The sequence below is a fragment of the Epinephelus fuscoguttatus genome, linkage group LG20 (genome assembly GCF_011397635.1).
Source record: "Epinephelus fuscoguttatus linkage group LG20, E.fuscoguttatus.final_Chr_v1".
Lineage (NCBI taxonomy): Eukaryota > Metazoa > Chordata > Actinopteri > Perciformes > Serranidae > Epinephelus > Epinephelus fuscoguttatus.
Window position 1 is genome coordinate 34,770,079 of NC_064771.1, and position 14,263 is coordinate 34,784,341.

Sequence of the window (14,263 nt, forward strand, 5' to 3'; positions counted from 1 at the left end):
AATGATGGCTATGCCCCTGCAAGTGTCTGTGGTTAGTTCTCACAGGTCTGTAATAACAGCAGGACAGTTACATGTCTGTAATGTAAACTACTGAAGTCAGCAGGTGAGGTTTCTTTTTGCGCTGCTGCAAAAAGAAACCTCACCTGCTGACTTAAGTAGTTGAGGTTTCTTTTTGCGCTGCTGCAATAGAGCTACAGTTTGTTAGAACCACTAGACCAGTGAAAATATTTTTTTGTCGCAAGGATAAATTGTCTCACATGTTGTGTCACATCTGATCGGCTCTTCCAATTGGACTTCAGAGAACAACAGAGAACGAAAACTGGTGGCCAATTGATCAGAGTACCCCTAACTGGGGGTGTTTCATCTATAATCCTTGCTCAGCCGCAACTCTGGCTGTTTAAAGTAAAAAATACAGCAACAACTTATTGTTACGGAGAGATTTTTATACTGATACAGCAGCAGCGTTTTATCAAAGCATATTGGGGAAATGCTGGACACAGAGGTCTAATGAGTGGTGGAGCAGGCAGACAGATATTTAAGGGGCATTTCTACATCCACTCACAGCTTCTCTGCATTTCTGTCTTTGTGCCTGCCCACAGTTTTAGTGGTGAATCTACAGAGTTTAATGCATCTGGCCCCGAACACGACTCTATCAAACAGCAGGTGAAATGTGAACATTTCCTGTAATGACTGTTCTCTGTCGTACCGTTTAATTCGTTCATGAAACCAGCGACCAGGAGGAAACGTGGGAAATGACTCAAGATTACAGAGCGAGTGTGGGGTAATGATGTGTTTCACCAAGCTTTCCTCTGAGTGAGTCACAGAACACACAGCACTCGGACCATGATTCCCTGGGACTGCGGTCGCTCAGACTGTGACAGCCGAGGCACAGAGATCCAGGAAAACGAGTTAGAGAAAGGACAGAAATAAATCAATCAGACTCTACGGGCGGCAGCAGGAGAACCAGAGCCATCAGTCAACACTGAAATAGCTTCTTTTATCACCACACAGCCAGAATCTAGGAAGAACTGCAGCACTGTTTTCCAAAACAGCCTCGATCCATTTAGAGGGAAAAACCCTCAAACAATAAAACTCCCATCAGGTTTAAAGTCAGAGACTGAAACTCTTCAGTCACAGAGGAAAACTCCATCTAAAAAGCTGTTAGATGGAGAAAAATGGAAAGAAACTTTGCTCTTGTTTGGTATTTTCAACACTAATGGGGTGAAAAATGTGAAGATACTGTCAGAGCTCCAGCCTTTTCACACCAGCAGCCACTGGTGCTTCCTACTGAAAGTTTTGGGAGGACAAGCACATCATTTAGGAGCACCACTTAAACTGACCCGCAATGCAACACACTAATATTCTTTCAAACTTAACTCTATTATGTGGCACTTTAATGTTGAAAAAAAAAGAACCCTGAAATTATGAAATTGTCAAATGGGTTTTTTTTAAGTTACACAGGTGACAAGTTTCAAACTTCCTGTAAATATAATCCAATTAATCTCATTTCTATACATTTATTTTGTACATACTCTGTGTTTACGCCTTATTTAAAAAGCAGACATAGTCACGTTTGTCCTGGGCAGTTTCAATGCATTCACCATATCGGTCTGAATATGGGGGCACTCTTTATCAGTGGCTGTTTAACGACAGAGATGCGAGTGATGGGTAGCTTGATGTAGAAACATCAGACGCCGCCTTTGGTTGACCAGAGAATCACAGGACAACAAGATTTGACCCTGCTTGGATGACTGAAAAAAAAGCTAACGTCAGCCCATCCGTTCACATCTCCATAGTCAAACCAGTCGACATTAAAGTCGGAGACAGAAACAAAGTGAAGTCCAAACAAGTAGAGCAGACGTAGAGTACAGTCTCAGGCTGCCCCTCTACCTAGTGTGCAGTGAAGTTTACTTCTAGAGACGTTTTGGTCCCTAAATTTTGCTGCAGAGTGGACGCTCTTGACTTTCCTACTATTCTTTGGTACAGGCAGCTGCAGATGTGATGCAGCAGCACAGAGGAGGAGAAACCTTCCAACTTGAGGCTCCGTGATAACACTATCTTCTCTCTTCTGATTTGAAGTGGCGAGTATACAGTTCACAGATACTTAATACGATATCTTTAATATCTTGTGTTGATGAAAATGTTGTTGCACATTTCCGATCCATCGTTAGTGCAGTTAGCTTGTTCACTATATTACATAAATGTCGCTGTCACACTGAACGCTGAGCCCTGTTCAAACTTGAACATTTTATACGGAAGAAAAAAAAAACAGAATCTTTGAATTTAACAGCCAAATCTGATTAGACTGACGGAATCCTGAGTCAAGTACAGCCCTAGTACGGTCGATGACCCAATCTGACACTCTACACGATAATGAAACACTGATGTTTATAGAAATGGAGCGTTCTTTTTCAATATGAAATGACAAAGGGTTCAAAGTCCAAATGAGAAGCACTCTGCTGCTCTGTCTCCTAAGACAGCGTGCCTCTCTTACAGTGTAGTGCTCTAAATGACCAAAGGTAACAACAGCTCTCAAAGCATACAAACAGTTCACTTCCTGCCACAGTGTACTCTGGGCTCAGAGTGACCATTTACCAAGCGACAAACTCTAGAGCTGAAAATGAAGTCAAGTGCCAAAAACTGCAGTTCCTCTAATGTCCAAATACAAAGCAGATTTGGCACAAATGAAGATGGAAATATCAGCTTATCAATCTCTGATCAGCATTAGAGGTTCCTCCCTGACAACAGACACAGAAAACATTATAATTTCCATCACATGAAAAACTAGGAGCTAAAAGAGGCTGGAAACTTTCACAGAGCTGAGGACAGGAGAAAGTATCACAGCAACCAACAAGTCATTCAGCACACAAACCTGTGTGTAACGTTGTACTGATGGAGATGTGAATCCTTCAACACCCTGACAAATGGAAAATCATAGAAATAGTGACACAACGGTCATCTGCCACAGATGATGTAAGACACAGTTGATGTTTAAAGACTCACAAAAATAAAACAGTCATATCCTCCTAAAACTCACTCAGTGCTTTAAAAAAGAACCAAACTGTCACACACGGTGTTTACTCATCAGATGCATCAGTCCCGCCCACATCATTGATTCATCTGTGAACAACAAAAATCATCCACTGAACGGTGCCACACAGTAATCACAAACAATGAATCTATCTTTATACAATGACTGTACAGCCTCGTTTGGACTGCAGATGGTGCAGTTTCCAAAGAGCCATGAAGCAAAGCAGTCTCAGAACCCATCAGCTATCGAAGACAATAAAATGTCTGCGAGCAAGGGCCAATGTTTCGGCTGATCCACGCAACCCAAGACTTTTTTAAAAAGCTAATATCAAGTTAACTGGTCAACAGATGATAGTTAATGGGTTCTGAAACTGCACTTCGGCCAGTGCATTTCACTTCTCCACACAGACTGTTTACCTGCCACTCAAACATGATTGGTGAATACTACTCAGACTACAAACGGGAACCAGAACACTTCCAATACCAAAATCTTGTCCCGTTAAATTTGGGTATTAAAGAATTGTCGTGATATGTAGTAAACAGGACATTCTATGGTGTAAAAAACATGTCTGTGCGATGAAGGCCAACTGTTGCATCGCCTCACATCGTCTGTGTCTTGGCCATAAAGTCTGCACTTGAACACACCGCACAGATGACAACCCATGGCCAACTATCAGGTACGCTCTGCACCTGTGTGAGAGGAAATAACTCTTCACACCAGCTGGAGGCAGCAGTCTGTATTCATCATTCAAAAAGGGAAACAGGAAGACCGACAGGATGGATTCAAGATGCCAGTTAGCACTTTAGCAACACAGCATGTTGGAGAACAAGTGATATTCCCTGTGCGCTAGCAAACAATAGCAACAAATATGAATGTTTCTGCAAAAATTAATCTAACCTAATGTAACAAGTTCGTTCTTCCTCATTCCCTCGAATTCAGCCGTTTGTTTACTTCCCTCATGTCTGTTTCTCTTCTTGTCCATTGAGCTGAACTGCCAATCAGAGTGACTTCATTCACCACCAGGGTCTGCTGTCTCCGAAGCTGATTCAACATGCTCAATCCACTGAAATAAAGTAGACAACAGCCGACTTGTGCCAACAGTGTAGGACTCGCTGCAAATACTAGTGCAACTGATGCTCACCAACGGCCCAACACTGACCAACAGCTTGTTGTGTCAGGGCCATCAGGGACGGATTGAACTGCTGGGGTTCAGATCCACAGTTCAATCTCCGGCTCCTCCAGCCCGCATGTCGAGGAATCCTTGGGCAAGACACTGAACTCCAAAGTGCTCCCGATGGCTGCTCCATCAGTGTGTGAATGGTTACTGAGTAGCAGGTGGCACCATGTATGGTAGCCTCGGCCACCAGTGTGTGACATGAGGTGTAAAAGCTCTATACAAGTGCAGTCCATTTACCATAGCAATATACTGGCGATAATCTAATGTCTGCCATTATAGCTCACTGCAACAATTTGAACCATTTGATGTAGACTGCAGGACTTGTTGGTGACCAGCAAAACTCCAGATTCACTCTTGTTTGAAACAAGCTTTGTCCACTTGGTATATTGCCTTGCTATATTAGCTTTTTTCTTTCAGCACTGCATCTGCCATTTTTGTAGCTTTCTCTGCAATGCCTGCTGCTTAGCGTCTGGCACCTGACCGCTGCCTTTTAATACAGTCATGACCTCAGCAGCGCAGTGTGCTCAAGAACATCAGGAACACAGCAAAATAGGAAGAAAATCCAGTCAGAGGGCAGAGTCTCTGCGGATAAACACACCACCACACAGTGAGTGATGACTGAGATGGATTACTGCTGTATGAGTCTATACATTGTTTTTTGGAAAAAGCCTGCTTAGTATACCTTTGAAGATGAGGCACCCAGGTTCAGAACAGCCATGGTTGTCCTTAAGACAAAGTTGTTTTGAATATCGTGATATTTATCTTTAAATATCGACGGCTGCTTTCTCGAGAAAACAAGAATTTAATCCCATCAATGGATTAGTCTTCCTCATTTAATGAAAAGGCTAAGGCTGCAACAGATTGTATTTCCTTTATCCTACTGATATTGTCAAGGAAATACTGTGTGAGACAACTAAGGAGAAAACGTCCTTTTGTTTTTTGTTTATTTAGGAAAACAAAAGGCTGCTGTTTTCTTGAGATAGTGACAGAATTATACTGTTATCACAAGTAAACAACTCTATTATTCCAAGATAACGTGAAGATTAACCTTCGATCTCAAGGTAACAGGATTAAATAAAACTATAGTTGTTCTTTTGTGATGTGGATAAATAGCAGCTCGGTGTATTTTCTGCTTCTGAGCCATAAAAGCTTTCAGTGTGATTATGGCTCTGACGTCAAATTCTTCAGTTCTTTGTCCTTCAGCGCAGCACAAAGCCGAGTGCAGTACAAGTTGTGAATTTGGTGAAAGCTTCTAATTTGAGCCGATGTATTCATCCAACTGTAGTGCAGCAGGACAGGCTGGAGAGCCGGCTGTGTGCAGCCTCTGACTCACCGCAAACATGAGTGTGTAACTGGAGAGGTTCAATGAGTCCAGGTTAGAACAGAGTTAAAACACTCTGTACAACGCAGCAGAAAACAAACACAAGGCACACACAGATGAAATCAAACCAACATCGATTCCTGACGACGAGAAGTCAAGAGAGTTTAACCTCGGAGAGTCAACAGGGAACAGTGCCTCTTTGAAACAATCAAATTCGCACCAGCAGTTACACAAGCCCAGATAATACAAAGCAAAACAACATTAATTAAAAAGATAACTATAAACCTAAAACAATGAGAGAAACTGTTCTCTGTTTGCAAATACACTGTGAATTCACAGATAAAAGCTGGTATCCAAATAACTGGACAAACAAACCAACCTGTCGCCAATTAAGGCAATAAAAACATGGATGATGGTGGAATTAGCTGCAGCAACAGCTCACTTGGTATATTCACTGTAATGTATATTTTAACAGCATAATATCAGTCGGTAAAACAACAGAGTCATGTCACTCTGCTGCTCAGAGTTTCTCTCTCAAAGCTGAGATGAATAGAAAAAGTCTTTTGGACCCTTTCAGATTATATCCCTGGTCGTACCGTGCACATATTCAACTATATATGCCAAAATAAATCAATAAAAAATGTATTCTTACATCAAAATCTCATCACGTTTTCTTCTTGTTTAATATGTGTGTTTACAGAAACTAGAACCAGCCAATTTCAACCAATAACAGGACTAACATTACCTTTACTGGCTAACAGTTATCTACAGGTTTACCGACAGAGTCAACCTGTTTCAGTGTTGATGTTGGTGTGAGTTAGTTGGGACTGTTGAACAGCTCAGTGTGGGATGTTAGCCACTGCTGCTGCTGTGCTAACCCGCAGATGTTGAACTGATTGGGAGGAGTGCGGTTCAAGAGGTAAACTGTCTAACCTACTTAATGGCAGCAACAGAAAGTTTGTTGATTTTTGTTATGTTAACTTTGACTTTATGGTTTGAATAGTCATTGTAATCTGATTATTCAGTAAAATAATTTCAAACTACACTTGTTTTCAGTTTGTTGACCAAATTACATTCCTGCTCTTACATCAGATTTTTTTTCTTTTGAGAGTATTCGAGTATTCTGTAGTACTTGAATATGGAAAAGCTGGCGCCTCCCTGTGGTGAAGAGAGGCCCTAACAATCATGTTTGGGCATCAAAGATGGCAGAATATCCAACTCATCTCATGTTGTTTTTGTTTCCAACACAAAATGATCAAAACACAACTTAACATGATCTGAAATATCATCAAACATCATGTGTCATAATGCTGCCTTCTCTCTCCAGTTCAGCTTTAATTTTATTGATGTAAAGATAATAAATGAGTTGAGAAGTTTTAGAAAGGTAAGAATAACGAAGACACTCACGTGGATGTTCCGGAGCTTCTTCCTGCCCCTCTCCAGTCGACTCAGCAGTCTCAGGTGTGGTTGCTCTCCGCCCACCTGCCCTAGCAGTCGATCGTCAACCGAAATTGTCTTCCTCAGGGCCGCCCGGTCACCAGCCCACGGCGTCCCGCCTCCCTCAGTGAGGGGGAGGCTCCTCGCACCAACAGCACGTCCTCCACCTCCACCACCTCCTGCTGCCGTCCTGTTCCTCCCTGACACGGGAGACAGATCAGGTGACCAGAAGCCACGCTGCACCGAACCTGGACGAGAGAAACCAGAGACACCCTGCTGTTACTGTACACCACACACATACAAACACTTGTACAGGTACAGATGACATGATTATAAATGGAGAAAATTACATAATTTTCATATCTTTAAAGAGCTGAGTGATAATTAAATATTATCAATAATTCTGAGAAAAACGTCAATAAAAATTACAGCTAAGCTTCTAAAGCTAAAGAATATGTTCCTGTTTCACATCTAAAGAAGTTGGTGCATGGAAAAAGTATTATTTCACCTCATAAACATTTGCCACACTGGAATAAAAATCAACATCTATTCTAGATGCTGATTATTTACAATTGCAACACACATGTATGTTTTTAAATCTGTCTGCAGTTTCTGAAATTTTCCATTTTTCTTTGCGGATTTTATTTGGCAGGATTCTGCTTTGAGTTATAAATAATAAAAGCAAAGGCCAACGTCTCCCGTCAGTCAGATGTAAAGACCAAAGATAAAAAGGTGAAAGTGAAAAGCAGCAGCAGGTCAGAGAGACGCACACTGATGACTGAAGGGATTTAAAAACACCACATTTAAAAGTCCATTTTCAGCGTCTTTACTTTACCTTGAACACAAATCCTGCAACTTATTCTGCCGGTTTCATGTGTCCATTCATTCAGCGTGTGGTGTGTGTGTGTGTTATCAGGTGTCAGGCTGCAGGCCAGCTGACAACCTGAGCTGCTGCATTAAAACTGCATGAGGAGACTCAGAGAAAAACAGTGGGAGCTCCCTGTGTGTGTGTGTGTGTGTGTGTGTGTGTGTGTGTGTGTGTGTGTGTGTGTTCACTGCAGGTACACAACACTTTTATTCTGAAGGGACTGAATCACCACTAACTGTCCTTCCAGGAATTTACAATTTATCAATAACGAGAACGACCATAAAGTCAGAGTAAACCTCTATTACTTATCACACATAGAATAGCACAACTTGTCATCAGGTGAGGCCGAGACATTCTGATGGAGCGATTTTTTTTTGACACGTTTCCGTGTACATGAACTGAAACGTGTCGTCTGTGAGTTGCAGCATGAAGTTTTAATAATTACTGTTTCCAGTCATTATCTATATGTTTGGAGGAGTTCTGTTACTGTGACTCTGAACCTCAGCAGGTGGACCTCTGGTTTATGTTGCTATAATATTGACAAACCTTCCCAGACTCTTTCCTGCATGAACAAAAATTCTATTTCTAAAGCTGTGATGTTTACTAGAGAGTTCATCTGTTTTTTGGGTCAACGAGAAGAGACATGGCAGAGTTAATGTCTCAAGAAAACTAAACATGCCTCAATGTGGCAACAAAAGAAAGAACGAGGTGTCCTTACTGGCCGTGAGTGACACAGAGCTGCTGTTTTGAGCTGAACTTTGACCGGACACTGTGTTTCTATTTATTCCTGCTGCTCCCTTTGAAAGCGCTGCAATGGACGGAGAACAGCTGATTCTTGAGGTTGAAATGAGAAGTTATCTATACGATACCTTATAATTTCACTACAAAAAAAAAAATTTAGTGGCTGAACCAGCTGAAAGTTTCTGTTTGATGATCTCCGCTAATAACAAGCTCGGCTACTTGCTGCTTGCTATATTCTGTCATCACCAGTAAATATCACAATATAAAACATGAGTGTTCTGTTTAAAAAGTACAGACATAAGAAGCTACTCACTCATATTTTAAGTGGTCATGTCTCCAGTCTGATGCCGAGCAAATGTTTTTTACATGGTTTGTTTATATGTAGAAACAGAAGTGCACATATAATGAATGTGGACAGAGAGCTCCTATGCTTTTAGGACACGGTGTCATTATGTTCCACTCAAGTCAAGTGTGACTAGATCAAGTGGTAAAATTTGTTACACTGGTCCAGTCCAATGTTTGGCTTAATATCAAACCGGTTTGAAGATTTTTACACCAGCCTGACCCGACTAGAAATGCACTTTCGACTTCATGTCAGAGGAGGAGATGAAGACATGTCAGCCAACAGCTACATTTTTTATCAGTGTGTATGTGCGTGTTAGTGAATGTCACAGCCTTTCTGTCTGAAGTCATTTCACTTTGTAACATGTGAGGAACTGAATTCATACCTGACCCGACTCTGACTGACACACAATAGGCAAAAGGTTATAAAATCATAAACTGATTGCACTTTCTCTGAGTGACAGTGAGGTAGTAACGGATGAGAGGGGCAGACAGGACATCAGACTGACTCGTCTCACACTGAGAGGCCATTAGAGAGGCAGACAAAGACAAACAGACAGACAGACAGACAGCTGCGGGGCAGAGTGATGAAGCAGAAAATGAGAATGTGGTTTGAAAAACAAAGATTTTTAAAATGGCATCAACAAAAATCGACTCATCTGTCTTAGAACCTGGGGGGCCTGAAGGAGACATCGGGATTATGGATTGGTAATGTTGCCGTGGAGCTGCTGTTGGGATCAAAGAGCTCCTGATTAGAAAATATGGATTAAAGAAAGAAGGAAGCACTTCTGTAAACATGTCGACAATCCCGAGTTAATCTCTGAACACAGATCGTATTCCTTTTAAGTCCGTCCTGCATTCACACCATGTCAGCAGACTGGGAAGGCTGGGAGCAGGGCCTGAATTTCAGAGCTGGATTGCACATACTGCACAAAATCTCATATATTTCTGTAAATTCATTCATTCATTCATCTTCTAACCGCTTCATCCTCTTGAGGGTCGCGGGGGGGCTGGAGCCTATCCCAGCTGACATCGGGCGAGAGGCAGGGTACACCCTGGACAGGTCGCCAGACTATCGCAGGGCTGACACATAGAGACAAACAACCATTCACGCTCACATTCACACCTATGGACAATTTAGAGTTATCAATTAACCTAGTCCCCAACCTGCATGTCTTTGGACTGTGGGAGGAAGCCGGAGTGCCCGGAGAGAACCCACGCTGACACAGGGAGAACATGCAAACTCCGCACAGAAGGGCTCCCACGCCCGGGATCGAACCGGCAACCCTCTTGCTGTGAGGCGAGAGTGCTAACCACCACACCACCGTGCCGCCCTATTTCTGCAAATGTACCATTAAAATGTGGGAAATTCCGACACACATTTACAGCGATGACTAATACAGTTCAGTCTTGGTCTTGGTCAGGCTCAGGCTCAGTATTTTATGTGATGATCTGGGTCAGGATGGGTGCAGGCATCACGTCCCACGGGTTGGTTTGGTTCAGGTTGTACTGGACAACACACCTGGCACTCTACAAGCCCCCTCTGCTCTCGGTAACATTCACAGACAGGTTACAATGATGTGAAGTTGAGGGATGTCAACATTACATTAGTAATCCTCAGAAAGACAACAGGTATGTTACTAAGGTGAAGCAGCGGTCCGAAGACATGTTACAAGCTAACTGGATCAGAGTAAAGGATATCTGTGACTCGAACTCAGTGAAATGAGCTGCTGCACACCAATGATACAAAACGCAAACTCAGGTGGCGTTTCTCACACAGCAGGGAATGAACAAAGCATGGAGACAAGAGACAAGAGGGAGCCACTAAATTAAGACCGAGGGCACTGATGCAGCTCAAAGAGATGACCACTGGAGAGAAGGAGAAAGAGACAACAACTTACAGCAAGGTCAATAGTTCAGAGGATCCTGGGGACAGCCTTGAAATGCAATCTGAGGTAATCACAGGAAAAGATAGTGTAAGTTTAGCTTTGCCCACGCCCTCCTATATGAAGCATTTTAAGGGGAATTTCCACCCATTATGGAAAATGAATTTCAAGGCCCTCAACACACTATTTCCAACAGCTGTCGCAAAAGCTAGTCATGTGTTAGCAAATTACATTAGTGTTATATGGGCTTTTATCTTAAAAAATATGGCTGCTGAAATTTCCATATCTTCTATTAGTTGTTCTAACTAGACGGCCACTGTGTGGAGTCAGACCAAAATAATTAAGCTGTGCCGCTGTGAGTTTGTTCATACATTTCAAAGAGTTCAAACATACATTTAAATTGTTAAACTATTGAAAAATACTGAAATAAACAGGCTATAAACAGGTTTATAGGCATGCAGCAGCAGCAGCAGTATGCGTCTTCCTGAAATCAGCCAGGACTAAGTGTGACCTTTTTCCTCACACAGCTGGAGTGGTGGCTCCCTCTGGTGGACAGAAGTCAGATAAAAACCAGACTGATGTTTCATGTTGGACAAACTGTTGAATAGATGTTGATCTCCTCTCTAAAATATCATCAGAAAAGAGGTGGAAATGAGCCCAGCGTGAATGATAAGAAGATGCAAACAGACACAAACTAAAGCAGATTAACGTGGTGCTGAAACCTGAAATGAAGAAATGTCGACTTGAGTTGAAAATGAAAATACAATGCAAAGAGCAGAGAGAACGGTCTGCAAGGGGAACGACACACTGGTGTTCCTGTTAAGTGTGGAAATCAGTTTGAGAGTTACACATATGGGGGGAGGGACACTGACACCACTCCAGCAGTCACAGTGAGTCAAAGGCTAATAAGATTTGGATCCTTATCGACAGTTTGATGTAGTGTATCAAAAATATGGTGTCATGATGTTGTTAAACCACTGCTGCTTGTTTGTTTTCAGTGTTTGGGGATTAGATTTTTATGTAACTTTGACCTTTGGCTTTAAAAACACATTACAACATTAACATTAAGAATGGCAGCGCTGTGAGACAACATGTGGACCAGAGGAAGAGTTCAGAGCAAAGTTCACGAGTGACGCAGCACAGAGATCTGAAAGCTCTGAGGTCCTATTTCCACCATGGGAAGTTGGGTTGACTGAACGTTTGGTATTTAACTGGTTTAAATTATTACCAGGCAACTGGCAACAATACTGATAAATAATTCTGTAATGTTTGCTTTCCAACATCATCTTTAGGAACCAGAGAAGATTAAATGATAGCAGACAAAAAAAAAATAAAAAAAACAGTCATGTCTTTCAAATAACGACTACTGAACTGTGAGCTGTCAGTAATCTTCATCCTTCAATGCATCGTGGGAGGTTCAACATAACTCTATTGACAGCAGGCAGGAGTGTGTGCAGCAGGGATGAACTGCACAGGGGATAAAAACTGAAACAAACAAACTGCAGAAAAGACAGGAGGAAACACAGATTCCCCAAGAGGCTTTAAAACGCCTCGAGGCAACAAAGGAAATAACATAACAAGTGACAAGAGGAGGAAATCAGAGGAGGGAAAACACACAATGGCATGGTTGTGGCTGAGTGTGTTCCCTCTGTTTGTTTATACTGACAGAACAACAGTTGGAAAACATCTGCTAAATCCTGAATTAACATGACACTCAGGTTGTTCAGATCCTGCTGGATGGACTGAGACGGTTACTTTAGCTCCCTACACGATGGTTTGAATGATGTGTCTTCACACTGACACATTAAAGGGTTTTTCACTGTCATTATCATGATAAACACACACAATTTGGTTTTAGCGCACACGAGGAGATCTACTTGCCACAACACCTGATAAATTACACCATACCAACACAGGTTAAAGGCGATCTACGCCCATTTTCAAAATTCATACATATTATTCCAGACAGTCCAAAGATATTAGTAAACATAATTTCTCCCAAATCCAAAACCCAAAGCGCTGACTGCACACACTGAATGTGTCGCGCTGCAGCTCGTCAACAGACGACCACGCAAAGTTATTACTACTTTCACTGAAAGATCTTCCTCCCCCTCTGCATAAGCTTATAATCATGTGTGATTTTTGACTTGATTGATCTCACCTGCAGAGACGATCTTCAGAGCTGTGACTCACCAAGCAAAATGTTTTTGGCCATTGTCTTTATAATAATGGGATTGTGGGTCGTTTAGCTCAGGATATTTCTCGACCTCAACAACGAGTCTCTCCTCATCCAATTTTTGTCCAACATGAGACAAAGCCACAGCAAAAGAGTTCTCTTTATGACGGGTTTTCCCTGCCTATCTAAGACAAAGGCGGGCCGCCTGGGTGATTTTGGCCGCCGCCTTGGTTAAAGTGTGTGTGTGCATGGGGGGGTCGTTCAGATGTAGCGTCTTTTGCGCAAACAAACCAATTACTTTCAATGTAGACCCGCGTCATGCACGCTCACAACCCAAAGCGACGCCATAGCGGCACACATTCGGTGCGACGCGCTTGTTTTTTCGTCCGGCACACAGCTCCACGGACCTGCTTTTCCCTCCGGTGTTGTGTCAGATCCCGGTTCCCCCTCGGGCTGTGTCTCTCCAATTGTTTCCCACGGAGCTCTGCCCCGATTGAAAGGCGAAGGAAGCCCGCATGTGGAAAAACGTCGCCTCCAAGATGTAGAACGTGTATTACAGAAGAGAAACACACATTTCAGGACTGCCGACTTGTATTATCAGAACAGACATGTCCTGTGATTTTCAGCCTCCTTTCATATTTAATAGAGGGGGGACAATACCTGACAGTAATATTCTCAACTGTCAGGGTGTGCCTGCTGTAAAGGGTAAATATAATCATAGAAGGCTGAAAATCACAGGACATGTCTGTTCTGATTATACAAGTCAGCAGTGTAAAGCTCAAGTGTGTGGGGGCCTCCTTTTATATTTAATAGAGTGAAAAATGTTCTAGATGACACAGAGAGCACTTAAACAAATGTTGAAGTACATAGGAACATTTTCTGTTTCAGAATTGAGAACGCGACAATAACATAAAGCTCACTTAGGTTTAAAATAGGAAGCAAACATTTACTGGGTCCACAGAATCAGCCTCCAATTCACTCTCCATGGAGCAGTTTCTGACATCTCAAGTTTGAGATTTCCTTCTCTGGTTTCCTGTTTTGAGAGAGAGTAGCTCATGTTCACAAATACGGGACTGGATCCTTGGACGTCTCTCGGCCACAGAAATAACATGTTGGAATTCTTAATTTAGGGGGTGTTCCCCTCTAAACACCATCCCATTAACCCATAAAGGAAGGGGGAGAAGAAGTAGTAGTAGTAGTAGAAGAAGTAGACGACAGCCGAGCCACCGAGTTAATGTTAATGTGCAGAGTAACATTAGAACGTTACAACATTCAACACGCTCA

At 42.3% G+C, this 14,263-nt stretch overlaps 1 protein-coding gene across 2 annotated transcripts in view; it reads right to left on the bottom strand.

Moving 5' to 3' along the window:
* The window catches only part of ankfn1 (ankyrin repeat and fibronectin type III domain containing 1), a 162,153-nt gene that overhangs the window by 133,086 nt on the left and 14,804 nt on the right, over positions 1 to 14,263 (bottom strand). For both annotated transcript variants that reach the window (XM_049563232.1, XM_049563233.1), the window contains exon 5: positions 6,937 to 7,214. In XM_049563232.1, coding sequence (XP_049419189.1) covers positions 6,937 to 7,214 — 278 coding nt within the window. The remainder of the gene's footprint in view (positions 1 to 6,936; positions 7,215 to 14,263) is intronic.